The 15,188-nt window shown below is 41.7% G+C and overlaps 1 protein-coding gene across 3 annotated transcripts in view; it reads left to right on the top strand.

The window, feature by feature from the left end:
* KCNK10 (potassium two pore domain channel subfamily K member 10) overlaps positions 1-15,188 on the top strand; it is a 146,251-nt gene that overhangs the window by 76,090 nt on the left and 54,973 nt on the right. For all 3 annotated transcript variants that reach the window (XM_054666210.2, XM_001136938.7, XM_016926536.4), the window contains exon 3: positions 9,985-10,102. In XM_054666210.2, the coding sequence (XP_054522185.1) occupies positions 9,985-10,102 (118 nt within the window). The remainder of the gene's footprint in view (positions 1-9,984; positions 10,103-15,188) is intronic.

Raw genomic sequence — 15,188 nt, 5'->3', positions numbered from 1 at the left:
GTGATTTTTCTGTCTCAGCCTCCTGAGAAGCTGGGACTACAGGGGTGTGCCACCACACCCAGCTAAGACAAAAACTCACCTTGTTGTCTTCTTTATGCATGAGCAGATTCCCTTGGTATCTATAGCCATCGAAGCTTTACGTATTTCCCTATTTAGGGACATAAGGATTTTTAGGAAAGCAGCGTGTTGGAAAGCACGGCACCTGAGATGTTCATGGAAATCCTTGTTGTGACTTCAGAGTGCAGATCTAGAGCAGCCCTCTGTTTGTCTGCCCTGGGCCATCCCCTATTTCAAGCAGTCTTTAGTCCAGGAAGTTTAGGTAGCAGCTCAGGCAGCAGGTGAGCTCTGGAGAGTGCAGGTTCGGGTTCTTTGAGCCCAGGGGCACAATTCTGAGTTGAAGTGACTCCTCCTGGCTGTTGCTTTGAATTCAGAAGAGCTGCCCTTTCACCAGCAAAGCAGTCACGCAAAAGATGCTTCAATGTGTGCAAGATCAGGCCTGCAGCCCCCAGCCTGTGTCTACAGGCCTCCGAGTCATTATTATTACTGTTTCTATCCCTGGGGTTATTGATTTCATCACTGTTTAGTGAAGGAGATCTAAAGCTTTTAAGCCAGAAATTAAAGAGGTAATGGAAATTGGCATGCCACTGGAAAATGAATTTGCAAATGAGAATTCAATGTTCTAAAAAAACTCCCATAAAAATAAAACCAAAACCCAGAAGTGAATGCTCCTGTGACTGCATTTTTATCCAAATGTGCATGGGTTTGTTCTCCTTTAGAGTGTGGCTGTATACATTATGGAATAATGAGATTTTGATGGTGTCTCGTTCCTACAATTGCTCTTATTACTTATCACAATACAATGTATTCATTTATATAACTAATATTTACTTAGTACCTATAATGAAGCAGGTGCTATGTTTGGCTCTAGCGATTAAAAAACAATAAAAAATGCAAGATGCCTCCACCCTGTCCTCAGGGAGCTTGAGGTTCAGTATTAATTATATCGCTAGCCAATTCTGGCATGGTGCTTACTGTGGACAGGAACTGCTCTAAATGCTTTATGTGTAGTAACTCATTTAAATTTTACGTTGATCCTATGAAGTGGGGTAAGCAACAGAGGAACAGAGAAGTTAAATAACTTGCCCAAGCTGAAGTGAGAGGTGGAACTGTGATCCAGCCAAGGCAGTCCGGCTCTAGAATCCATGCTTTTTAGCCATGATGCTCTACTCTAGTGGATAGTTACAGCCCAGTAGCTATTGGTTACTAGACTGGTTCTAGAAGACAAGGAAGCACTCAAGTCCTTAGTCACAGAGCAGGAGTCTCTGACTCAACCTATGGGACCCCCAAGAGGACCTTCATTCACCTGTGAGTCAACTGCAGAGAGTCGTGATTACCTCCTGGTTGTCCTTTAGAGTGACAGGGCTTTGTGTCCTAACATAAGGTGTTGAAGCTGGGTCACCCTTTTCGATCTAAAACCAATGTCCATGGGTTATCATTCAGGTCTGCAATTAAGAGTAGCTTGTCACTTTATATTGGGAACATTTATTTTTCCTTCCTTCTCTATGGAAATGGGCAGAAGAGATGAAAAGCCTGCTGGTGCAGCTTAACTTTCCTCAGTAAGTGAGTGTTTAACCTTTTGTTTTTTTAAAAATGGAGATGAGACATACAAATTATGACTTCTCTATGTTGTCCTTTTTTTTAGTTGGAAGAAGGTGACATGACAGATGAGCTTTAGAAAAATGTTTAGAAGGTGAACAGAGAACTATTCGTGGAAGATAGAAGGCTAGAGTTAAAAGAGAGGACTTTTAACCAGTCTCAGCTCTGACACTTCCTAACTACTATAACCTCACAGGATTTTGTGAGGACTAAATAGGATAATAAGGCAGAGTCTGCCACATTGCAAGTGCTGGCAGCTATGATTAATTTTAGGAGTATTCTAGAACTTTCCCTGAAGTTTCTAGCATTGTCTGCACTTCCTTGTTTCTCCCCTTATCAAACTATGCTCACGGGAGATTTGGTGACTCATTCTTAAGGAGGCACAGAAAATGATTTTTTTTTTTTTTGGCACAGAATCTTGTTCTGTAAAGGGCAGTCTTGCTCTGTGGAGGCTGGAGTAAAGTAGCACGATCATGGCTTACTGCAGCCTCTGCTTCCTGGGCTCCAACGATCCTCCCACCTGAACCTCCCGAGTGGCTAGGAGTACAGGCATGCACCACCATACCTGTGTAATTTTTGTATTTTTTGTAGAGATGGGATTTTGCCATGTTGCCCAGGCTGGCCTTGAACTCCTGCGCTCAAGCAATCCTCCTGTCTCAGCCTCCCAAAGTATGGGGATTATTGGCATGAACTACCATGCCCAGCTGGAAATGAAATCTTAATTTGTGATTAATATTGATCACTCAAAAGCAACAAAGAACCCTAAGGTAAATAGCTACAATAAAAACAAGATAGCAGAAGCCTCTCTTTTTCATGATGTTATTAATCATCTAAATATTAAATTTCAGGCTCTGTTCAATGCAATGGCAATGGAAGGAATAGTAACCTTCCATTTAGTGCACAGTGTAATGAATCAGAATTCCTGTAGCTGCTTTTGTAGTCCAGTACAGTTTTTTAAAAATAGAAATTGGATAGACCCGTTTTTAATGGGAATGATCTCAAGTGCAGAGAGAGCAAGGCATATATCAGACGCCCTCCTCAGGACCAGGGCAATTTTTCAACATCAGTTGGCAAATTTGTTATTCTGCCTGTAGAGTGTAAGTCCAAACTGAGATGAAAGAGTGACAGCTTGTTAGTCTGAAAGTTTATTGATCATATCAAAGTATACACATCTATCCCTGATTCCTTAGTGGACTTGATACTTTCCTCGTGGTTTAAAATTTGTCTTATTTCATCCTTCCATATAGTCAAAGAGAGACAGAGGAAATGCATTTTCCATCATAAGGCACAATTTGGAAGCTACAAGAGTGCCCCCAAATATGGCCTGGTCTCATAAGATAATATTTAGATAGATTAGTCGTTAGCGAATACCCAAGGGGCTAATGAATTGAGTCTCAGAAATCCCCATTGTAAGGGATTAACTTGTGGTAGCAAGGAAAGCTAGCGTGTCTAAGACCATACGCCATGAGCAAGCATGCTAGCCCATCCTGGGTTTCTCTCTCCTCTTCTCCAAACAGATTCTCCACTTGCCCTGTCCTTTCTGCCAGTGGCCTTCACTTTAGATTTATATCTAGGCTGTAAAGTTCTAATGAAAACTTGCTGCCTGGCTCCCTGAGGACCTGAGGAAAGGCTAATATTTGCACATAACTGGGTACTTAGGGCAGTAGGAAAATACACGTCATTGTAATATCCACCACAGCACTGAAGGTGCCTCTTTCTTTACCTTTTTATGGTCTGGTCTGCTTTTTATGAGGGACTCTGAGGTGGTGTGGCAGTTAGGAAGGCCACTTGATTGGGGCGTGTCCACTCAGGTCAGCCCAGGCTTGACTGCCATATTGGCTGTGTCTGGGTGGGAGGTAAAGGCACACGTGCGTCAGCCTGCATTCTCTTCCCTTCGTCCTATTGCAGGTAGCTGGGTGTCCCAGGCTGGGTGTGAGCCAGCCTGCCCTTCCCAGATGTGGGAAGCTGTGCGTCTGAGATAGAGAAAGAAAAGAACTCAAGGTAGAGAGAAGCGCCTTTGCAGAGTTCAGGATGGTGAACTTCCTGTTGACAATTCTAAGAGCATTGTTTGCTAGCTTTGCTGCGCACCAGATGTGTACTGTACACACAGCACTTTACCATTCTCAGTGTCATGAGTCCCTTGGGGGCAGCAGTGTTGCCCACTGTACTAGGTCCTCACCAGGGCTGAGTTAATCTGTACTCTAGGAAGTGCTCCGAAAGGGTTCCTGTTACTAATACTCCTGAATAAGAAATGACAAGGCACAGTGCCTGAAGTCTTATGTTCATTTTTAGACAACTCTGACAACAACCTTGCATGGAAGGTATTAGTCCCTCATTTTATAGATGAGGAAACCGAGGTTCAGAGAAGCTGAACAGCTTGCAAGGCTGAATGGTTACCGCTTTATCCAAGAACTTTCCCTGTTGCAAGAGTAATGTATGAGGTGCTTCCACTGTCTCCCTCTGCACTGAATCCAAGACATCTCTGAATCAGCCACAAAAGTGCCTCACTGGGTGTGGCCCCAGAAATCCTCTCTAAGACCCTCCCATGGTTGTTTGAAATATTGTGAACTCACCTTGCCCTTGGAAGATTCACTTGTGTGGCTGTGGAATATTTATATGTGAAATACTTCTGAAGCAGGTGAAAGAAAAAGTAATTGTGGCAAGCAAATTAAATATTGTCTTTCCACTTCAAACCCGAGGCTCTTCGGCCACAAATGTGTGAGGAGGTGGAGAGATGTTGCTGCCCTGCTGCTGGGGTTTTGAATCATTAGGGGCATTTTTGAGGAGTAATGAATGTGGTCTGCCAGTTGCCTTTCTCACAGAGTTTGTGGCTTTCCTCCCAACTGCTAATGGCTGGAATAGGCTCCCTTTTTTTTTTTTTTTTCTCTGAGACGGAGTCTCGCTCTGTCCCCCAGGCTGGAGTGCAGTGGCGCGATCTGGGCTCACCGCAAGCTCAGCCTCCCTGGTTCATGCCATTCTCCTGCCTCAGCCTCCCAAGTAGCTGGGACTACAGGCGCCCGCCACCATCCTGGCTAACACGGTGAAACCCCGTCTCTACTAAAAATAGGCTCACTTTTAATACACTTTAGAAACCACTTTCCACATTCATGCCCTCACCCTGCCTCAATCCCTGGCTAAATCTCCAATTCCTAATCCCTTTGCTGACTGTGCCGTTCAGGGAGTAAGAACGTGGTGGACGCAGCCACCATTGTACCCTGGGATGAAGTCCTTTCTCGAGAGACAAACAGTCTGTTAGTAAAATGACCATACATCCTGGGTTGCACCTGTCCTGTGGTCCCAGCATAGCTGTTAACAGAGCTACCTTTTTATTTGCAAGTTCCCTGCTTTGGACAATAAATCAACTGGTCATCCAGCTATTAGCGTCCATGCATAAAGCACGAATCTGTTGTATTCTTCAGCCAATCTGAGACAACCAAGAGATTACTGCTGCACCTTTGTTTGTCTTTCTTTTTGGTGGCACATAAGGAAACAGAGAAACAGATGATCTCACCGAGTGCACAGATCATAGGAGAAAAGCCACAGACAGTTAGTGGTCCCCTGTGGGTCATCATTCATCCCAGTGCAGCACTAACGCTCATGATGGTATCGCACGCTGTCTGGAGCAGTGATTCATGTAGCTGGTGTTGCCTGATGGGAGGAAACTGGTGGGGAAAACGTGGTGGGGGGTCCTGTGAGGGGTCCAGTTACCTCCTCCTCCTCTCTTTCTAAGCGCATCAGCTACAGACCCGCCTCACTTTGTGAGAGGTTGCAGTTTCTCTCTTCTGCCTGTCAGGTAGTCCTAATGCATGGTGTGGGGGAGGGAGGACAAGGGAGAAAGAGGGGCACAGAATCTTTTAGATCTTGCCCTCTTTCAAGTCAGCTCTCCACCTCTTTTTAAAAGAAACAAATCATTATTATTTTGTTGTTGTTGTTGAGTTGCTTTTGTGTTTGTCTAATTTTAGAAAGAAGTAAAATGTTTTCCTCTCACACCTCTGGGAAGATAATATATCTAAATTTATTAGTTTAGTTTGTTCATTTATTTATTGTTGACTTAAAACATTCACTCCCGTGCCATTTACTGGGTAGCTGAGTGGGTGCTGGAAATGCCAGCTTAGAGGCTAAAAAGGAAATTCAAGGAGGAATGGAATTAAAATGTAAAGTAATGCCCTCTTATCTACAGTATCCCCTCATATCTAATTATCTGTCTACCTCTATTGAATTATCTGCCTGTGTGAATTTTTTGATCCTTGTAAGATCTCTCTGAACTTGATAATGATTGAACTTGTAAGTGAACAAGTGATGCTCACTGAGTCTGAAATTAATGAATAACATTGATTGAACCTCTACCCTGTAACATCTTTTGAGCTAAACTGTTCCAAGCTCAGTTGTGCCATTTCATCATCTGTGTGCTCATACATTCCTAATGGGCTGCCCTCCATTCACTTCTGCAGCCTGAATGCAGATAATTTTTTTTTTTTTTTTTGGAGACAGAGTCTCACTCTGTTGCCCAGGCTGGAGTGCAATAGCGCGATCTCGGCTCACTGCAAGCTCCACCTCCCAGGTTCACGCCATTCTCCTGCCTCAGCCTCCTGAGTAGCTGGGACTACAGCGCCCACCACCATGCCTGGCTAATATTTTTGTATTTTTAGTAGAGATGGGGTTTCACCATGTTAGGCAGGATGGCCTCAAACTCCTGACCTTGTGATCCACCTGCCTCAGCCTCCCAAAGTGCTGGGATTACAGGCATGAGCCACCGTACCCGGCCGAGAAAAATCTTAAAAGCAAATGCATTTAATTTTAAAATGTTTTACTTGAGCTCAAACAATTAAGATCATTTGAAAATACTTCAAAAATTAATAAAAATTAGAACTGTAAACTCAATTAGAATTATTATTATTGAGTTAAAAATGATGTTGCCAATTCAAATGGTAATGTCAGTTATAACCCGAGTTTGCTGATTCATTTGAATTCTGGTTGTTTGCCAGAGTTTTTCAGAGTCATAAGATCCAGATAGAAAATCAAACCTCATTCTCAGCATTGGGGCTTTCTAAAGCCTTGTCAGAAATTTGGTGACTCGTGGGAGAGCTTATTTTTCTCCTTTTCATTGAGTCTTGCTCTCAAGGAGTTAGTTCAGATCATCAGTGGCCCTACTTTGCCCATAACAAGCCTTATGTATAATTTCCACAAAACTGCTTCCCCAGGGCATTTGGGTGCATTGGCCATTTTACTGAAGATTTGGCAGGAGAGAGGAATTGACATCACAGATAGAACCCAGCTGAAATTGGATACTAGATGGAGTTGCTCTTCAAAGACTTGGGCATTGCCGCTACGGAGCCTGAATGTCCCACCTATCAGTTGACACCCCTTTTTGTCACTTTATTTCTTCTTGTCCTCCTTTTTCAGGGCTTTTCCGTTTTCTCTGATCCTTCCCTCTTAGGGTATAAAAATCAACCTTTCCCCACTTTAATTAATTTATTCTTTAATTTTATTTTAACACAGAGAGACTCATCTCTAATCAGCTTCAACAGCCAAGTGAAGTTTGGTGTCTCCATTTGCATATTCAAGGAAGTAGTCTAATTAGAAATGATCTCTCGTGAGGTCTCTTCTGCCTAAATTCTGGGACAATGGCTATCCTCCTTCCTCATCTGTCTGGAGGTGAAGATGGGAGTGGGGGAGGCAGCATGCATTCTAGGTACCAAAGGTAGAGGAAAGGCAAAACCATCCGCTTTGGGCCAGACAGGGTTGAATCCTGGCCTCTTCACTTCCTGGCTGGGTGACCTAGGACAAGTTAATTAAGTTTCCTGAGCCTGTTTCCCCATCTCTAAGGTAGGGGATAATACTACTTTCTTGCAAGTTATGGAAAGGATAGAATGGAATCACACACAAGTTGTAGAAAGGATAAAACAGAATGACGCTTCTAGTGCACCTGGCGAAAGGCAGGCACTTAACAACTGTTAGTTCCCTTTTCCTTTCAACTGATAAACACTTTCCTTGAGGGTTACATAGGTAAACATTAAATATTTATAAATTGCATAATTCAAGAAAAATGAAACTTGAAAAGGATTCTTCAGATTTTTTGATGAAACAAATCATCGTCCCCGTTGTCTTTCATGCAAATCTGTGTTTTTGTTTGCAGTGCTGGGTTTGCTTATGACATTTATGTGCAATTCTCAGCACCGTGAGACTTGAGTGAGCCTAACCTCTCTTCACAGCTTGATAGGAGTTGTAAATATTAGGTACTGATGGTATGATTTGAGGCAACCTAAGTGACTGAAGCCTAGAGCCCTCCCTGCGGTATTATTTCCAAGTGGGCTCATCAGAGCTGAATTGATAATGAAGATATAAACACTGGTGAAGGCTTTGTGGCTTGGTTTGATGGTACTCATACGGCACAGTGAAAATGGAGATGCTACCAGTGGAAAGGACTCACCATCTGTCTCTCCTCTAGAGCAAAGCAGAACATACCTATGATGATTATGTGACCATTGTCAATTAGGCTGATTTATGCAAAGACAGTCTGTACACATCCCATGCAGCCAGATTTTAAATTCTAGGGTGCCAGGGTTTGCTAGAAACAGTGGCCGGCTGCGGTCTTGCATAATATTCCATGTTCTCTTAGAGGCAGAAAAGAATAGACTCACGACTTGACAGAAGGTGCTTTTTTCCCCTGTATCATCCAGTCAATTGTCTATGAGTCTGCCAAATCTAGCTCGCAGCGTCTTTTTGTACAACCCCTGAGCTGAAAATGGTTTTTGCATATTTAAAAGATTATTTAAAAAAAGAAAAATATACAACAGAGAACCATATGTGGCCCACCAGGGCTAAAATATTTACTATCTGACCCTTAATGGAAAAAGTTGTTGATCCCTGGTTCAGAGTGTTTGAAATAACTCAGATGAAAGAAGGCAAAATGTAATGATGATTGACTTTTCCAGTTGTAATCTGATTTGTGACAACCACTGTATGCCTGTTTTAACAAAGCTTAATGGGCATTACTTAGGATAAATGTAATTACGTTTCAATATTTGTGTCTTGCTCTCCCTACATAGGGTTATTCCAGGTTTGCCCAAGAAACAGAGTGTCTGTTTGTTGTTCTAGAAGTAGCTCCTGTGTCTGTCACCTCCTCTGCAAGGCTTCCACCTGTCGCTTTTTTATCCCAGTTCACCCGTGTGAACAGCATGTGTTTCGGCTGCCATGACAGCACGTCCTACCTTTTTCCCTAGCTTGAAAGAAGATGGCAGGGGCCAGCTCAGGAAGAACTGCTACGGAGTTTTTTTACCTTCTCCTGCTCGTGATGAGGCTAGGGAGGGATTTTTAGCGTATCTTTAATTGTTGCCGAAGTATGAACTCGGGGAAGGGGGCAACTGTGAAGCAGTGATGCATAGACTAAGTCTCCTGGAAGAAGCAGGGCTTGAATTAGACCCAGAAGGATGGGCACCGTTTGTGGGAGGGCACAGGTACATAAGTACAGGGAACATGTCATGGAGTGTCCTGCCCAGAGTGGGGAATTTATAGCAGTGTGAGATGAAAATGGGTCATCATTGTGGCCAGTTTGTTAGAAATTTTAAGGTGTATGGAATTCCAATTCAGTTATCATCAAGGAGTCATTGTAGCTTATTTTTAAAAAGAGCGATGTGTGTGTGTGGTGTGGGGGTGGGGGAGAGTGGAATGACAATCATGAAATTGGCTACTGTTTGGTAAACCCTAACTGGGAGCCAGACATTTGGCTAAGGGTGTTACTTGGACCATCTCATTTAATCCTCACAACAACCCTGTGGGGAAGGTATTATCTCTAGTTTGCAAATGAGGAAACTAGGCTTAGAGAGGTTCAAACAACTTGCCCAAGGTTCTGAAGTTAATAACGGCCACAGCCAGGATAGCTCTTAACTCCTGCCCTGTGGAAACAAGCTCAACGTAAAACATTCTTACAAGACAGAAAAGAGTGAAAAAGCAACCAAAATCCTGCCTTGCGGAAATGCCCACTTTGGGTGAACATTCTTATAGACATTTTTTTTGTGTGTATATGCACAGCAACTTGTAGCATTTTGCATAATCTGGGCCACCCCATGCCTGCAAGCTTTCTATAAATGTCACCATATTCTATATCCTAGCGTTTCCCCCCTATTTAACACTAATTTTCTGATTTTCACAACTGGGTGCATAGTATTTTGCTTTGGGATGGTACCCTCATCCACTTAACCAGTTCTCTCTAGATCACTGCAGGTTCTTGAGTAGGGGAATAATGTATTGGAACCTTTTTTTTTTTTTTTGGAAAAAAAAAAACACAACTTTTAAACTGAGTCTTATGCTTTTTCCCTTTCTTTGCAGCATGCCCTTGATGCTGACAATGCGGGAGTCAGTCCAATAGGAAACTCTTCCAACAACAGCAGCCACTGGGACCTCGGCAGTGCCTTTTTCTTTGCTGGAACTGTCATTACGACCATAGGTATCCATTTGTTTGCTAATATCTCTTCCTCTGCAGGTCATCTTGAGTTAGGGCGCTTAGTCAGTGTTTTGTCCTCATAGCATACACTATAGTTTGAGGTTCAGAGGAGGCTTACGAAACACTGTCATTTAAATTAATGCAGTCATTGTGGTGGCTTTCAACAAAAGCCAAAGCATAATGAAGTATCTCTTTTTCCAGAATGAAAGGCTAGCAAACCTAATGAAAAGGTTAGAATGGAAAATATGAGTTGGTCGGTTGAACTCGGGTTACTCATTTGAGCTCAACTTCCATTTTAAAAATTGTACTTCTTATTAAAGTTATATAGTAAGGAACCAAAATATTCTACAAAATTTTTTACAAAAAACAGTAACATTCTGACCCTCTCACCTTTTCTTATCTTCCCAGAGACTATTGCTTTCATCTGTTTTGATTGTTGATTTTAACATTCATCCCCATGTCTTTAAATATCATGCTTGTGCTACTTCTGGAATTTTCAGTTTTGGGGATTTTTTTTGACTTTCCATTGTGGAAGATGAGGAATTAGTTCCTTCTTCCTGCCTGCCTCATCACAGAAGGGCTCTTTTCCTGTCCTCCTGTCTTCCCAATATTTAATTAGATAGAAGTGAAACATCTGCATGATTTTGACTAGATAAATGCTTTCTGCAGCTGATCATAGAGTGAACAGCGATGACCTCTTTCCTGTATCAGTCTTTGTCTTATTTTTTGTATGTGTGTCTTTTTTTTCTGACACTTGGTGAGTTTTGTATTTTTGTCTTAGGGGTTAACTTTATTTATTTATTTATTTATTTTATTTTATTTTTGAGATGGAGTTTCACTCTTATTACCCAGGCTGGAGTGCAGTGGTGCAATCTTGGCTCACTGCAACCTCCGCCTTGCGGGTTCAAGCGATTCTCTTGCCTCATTCTCCCGAGTAGCTGGGATTACAGGTGCCCACCACCATGCCTAGCTAATTTTTGTATTTTTAGTAGAGATGGGGTTTCACCACATTGGCCAGGCTGGTCTCAAACTCCTGACCTCAGGTGATCTGCCCGCCTCAGCCTCCCAAAGTGTTGGGATTACCGGCGTGAGCCACCGCACCTGGCCTAGGAGTTAACTTTATAAGTATAATGGCATATAATAATTTTAGTGTTCTATTCGTTAACCAGCATGTATTCGATCCCTATAACGGGTGATGATATCTCTTTTCTCTCTTTTTCCAACACGAAGTTTTGGTGGACATCATCTTTTAAATGATTAAATTTGCTTATGTTTCTCTTATATGATTTGCCAGCTTTAAATGATAACTCTTGGCACTCAGCTATTACATATAAGGCAGTCAGTGAACTTAGCATCTCAATTTCCTTTCCCTCTTCCACTATCCACTCTTATTCATGGTGTCATTCTATATAAGTTGTATCTCACTTTATTGTGCTTTGCTTTATTGTGCTTTGAAGATGTTGAGTTTTTTTTTTTTAAACAAATTTAAGGTGTATGGCAATCCCGCATTGAACAAGTCTATTGGTGCCATTTTTCCAACGTCGTGTGCTCCACTCTGTGTCTCTGCCACATTTTGGTAATTTTCACAATAGTTTCAACCTTTTTCATTTTTGATTATATCTGTTAAGGAGATCTGTGGTCAGTGATCTTTGATGTGATGATTGTCATTGTTTTGGGGTGCCACAAACCATGCCCTTTGAAGATGGTGAACCTAATCAATAAATGCCGTGTGTTCTGACTGTTCCACCAGCCGGCCATTCAGGCATCCCAGATCCCTGAGGCACAATGGTATTGAAATTTGGCCAATTAATAACCCTGCAGTGGCTTCTCAGTGTTCAAGTGAAAGGAAGAGTCAGTCGCATGTCTCTCATTTTAAATGTAAATCTAGAAATAATTAAGATTGGTGAGGAAGGCATTTTGAACTCTGAAACAGGCCAACAGCTAAGTCTCTTCTGCCAAACAGTTAGCAAAGTTGTGAGTGCAAAGGAAATTTTGTGTTTTATTTTTTTTGAGACAGGATCTCTCTGTGTCACCCACGCAGGAGTGCAGTGGTGTGATCATGGTTCACTGCAGCCTTGATTCCTGGGCTCAAGGGATCCTCCCACCTCAGCCCCCTAAGTAGCTCAGACTACTAGTGTGCATCACCATTCCTGGCTAATTTTTTAAACATTTTTTTCTAGAGATGGGGTTTCACTATGTTACCCAGGCTGGTCTTGAACTTCTGGGCCCAAGTGATCCACCCACCTTGGCCTCCCAAAGTGCTGGAATTACAGGCATGAGCCACTGTTCCTGGCCAGGAAAAATTCCTGAAAGAAATTAAAAGTGATACTCCAGTGAGTGAGCACATGAATGATAAGAAAGTGAACCAGCCTTATTGCTGATATGGAGAAAATTGTAGTGGTCTGGATAGAAGATCAAACCAGCCACAACATTCCCTTAAGCCAAAATCTAATTCAGAGCAAGCGGGCTCTTTTCAGTTCTATAAAGGCTAAGAGAGGTAAGGAGGCTTCAGAAGAAAAGTTTGAAGCTAGCAGAGGTTGGTTTATGACATTTAAGGTAAGAAGACCTTTTGATAACATAAAAGTGCAGGTTAAAGTGGCAAGTGCTAGTGGAGAAGCTACAGCAAATTATCCAGAAGGTCTAGCTAAGAAAGTGGCTACACTAAACAACAGATTTTCATTATAGACAAAACAGCCTTATATTACAAGATGCCATCTAGGACTTTCATAGTTACAGAAGAGAAGTCAATGCCTGGCTTCAAAGCTTCAAATCATAGGCTGACTCTTTTGTTAGGGGCTATGCAGCTGGTGACTTTATGTTGAAGCCAGTGCTCGTTTACCATCCAGAAAATCCTAAGGCCCTTAAGGATTCTGCTTGCCTTCTATAAATGGAACTTCAAAGCCTGGATGACAGCACATCTGTTTACAGCATGGTTTACTGAAGAGTTTAACCTCACTGTTGAGATCTACTACTCAGAAAAAAGATTCCTTTCAAAATAGTTTTGTTCACTGACAATGCACCTAGTCACTCGAGAGCTCTGATGGTAAGGTGCAAGGAGATAAATGTTGTTTTCATGCTTGCTAACACCACATCCATTCTTCAGCCCATGGATGGAGTAATTTTGACTTTGAACTCTTATTATTTAAGAAATACATTTCATAAGGCTGTAGCTGCCATACATAATGATTCCTCTGATGAGTCTGAGCAAAGTGATTTGAACATCTTCTGGAAAGGAGTCATCATTGTAGATGCCATTAAGAACATTTGTGATGAATTGGAAGAGGTCAAAATATCAACATTAACAAGAGTTTGGAAGAAGTTGATTCCAAGGCTCATGGATGACTTTGAGAGGTTCAAGACTTCACTAGAGGATGCCACTGCTGATGTGTTGGAATTAGAAGTAGAGTGTGAAGATGTGACTGAAATGCTGCATCTCATGATAAAACTTGAATGAATTAGGAGCTTCTTCTTATGGATGAACAAAGAAAGAGATTTCTTGAGATGGAATCTGCTCCTGCCTGGTAAAGATGCTGTGAACATTGTTGAAATGACAACAGAGAATTCAGAATATTATATCGACTTAGTTGATAAAGCAGTGGCAGGGTTTGAGAAGATTGATTCCAATTTGAAAAAAGTTCTACTGTAGGTAAAATGCTATCTAACAGCATTGCATGTTACAGAGAAATTGTGAAAGGAAAAGTCAATGGATGTGGCCAACTTCTTTGTTGTCTTATTTCAAGAAATTGTCACAGCCACCCCAGCCTTCAACAGTCACCACCCTGATCAGTCAGTAGTCATCAACATCAAAGGAAGACCCTCCACCAGCGAAAGCATTATGACTTGTTGAAAGCTCAGATTATTATTAGAATTTTTGGTAATAAAGTATTTTCAAGTTAAGGAGTATTATACATTTTTTAGACCTAATGCTATTGTACACTCAATAGACTGTCGTAGAGTGTAAACATAACTTTTATATGCACTGGGAAACAAAAAAGAAATTGTGTGACTCATTTTATTGTGGTGGTCTGAAGTCTAACTCACAATGTCTCTGACGTATGCCTGTATAACCTCAGGGTATGTAATTTAGATTTTAATTTGTTACCCTGATATTTGCATTTGTTTTAGTCGTAGCTCTATAGTTAGATATCATTAATGTTCATCTCTAGTCCTTTTGCTGTGGTTTATCTCATGATCACTTACTTGGCTGAAAGTCATCTTCAAGTAGTTGCCTTAAGAATGGCTCAGGGGAGCAATATTCTGTGAGATCTTGCATTGTTCACAGTTGTAGCTTAACATTTGAAGGATAGTTGAAACAAAATGAAATCCGTTTTATTGACTCACATTTCTTTTTCTTTTTTTTTTTGAGACTGGGTCTTGCTCTGTTGTCCAGGCTGGAGTACAGTGGTACGAACATAGCTCACTGCAGTCTCCAACTCCTGGGCCCAAGTGATCTTTTGGCTTCAGCCTCCTGAGTAGCTGGGACTACAGGCGCATACCACCAGGGCTAGCTAATTTTTAAAATATTTTGTAGAAGCCAGGTCTTGCTGTGTTGCCCAGACTGGTCTCAGACTCCTGGCCTCAAAGGATCCTCCTACCTTGGCCTCCCAGAGTGCTAGGATTACATGTGTGAGCCACCACGCCTGGCTTTACATTTTCTTTTTGACTGGTCTCACAGGTGTTGCTCTTCTGTTTCCCAGTTTTTATGCAGCTGTTGGGGGAAACCTGATGCCAGCCTTTTTTTCCCCACTTTTATAGGTGACTTTATCTTTTTGTTCAGTGACTTAAAATATTATTTCTCTTTCATCTGATAACATTACTAGGTTTTGACTCTTTTATTGCATTAAAGTTTTCTTGATTGACATCTTTAAACATTTTCTTTGCTGTGTGGTTTTGGTTTTGTTCTTTGGGAGATTACAGCTATACATATATTGTAACTTCTTTGCTCATCTTCTATGTCTCTCATTTCTCTTCTACTTTTTAACTCTTAAAATTTAGTTTTCATTTTGTTAATTTTATTCTCCCTATTCCTTTAGTTTGTATGTTTTCCACAATGCCTGTGCTGCCATGAGCTCCTTCCAATTTTATTTTT

The sequence above is a fragment of the Pan troglodytes genome, chromosome 15 (genome assembly GCF_028858775.2).
Source record: "Pan troglodytes isolate AG18354 chromosome 15, NHGRI_mPanTro3-v2.0_pri, whole genome shotgun sequence".
In the NCBI taxonomy this organism is placed as follows: Eukaryota; Metazoa; Chordata; class Mammalia; order Primates; family Hominidae; genus Pan; species Pan troglodytes.
This window is presented reverse-complemented; position numbering and strand designations above follow the sequence as displayed.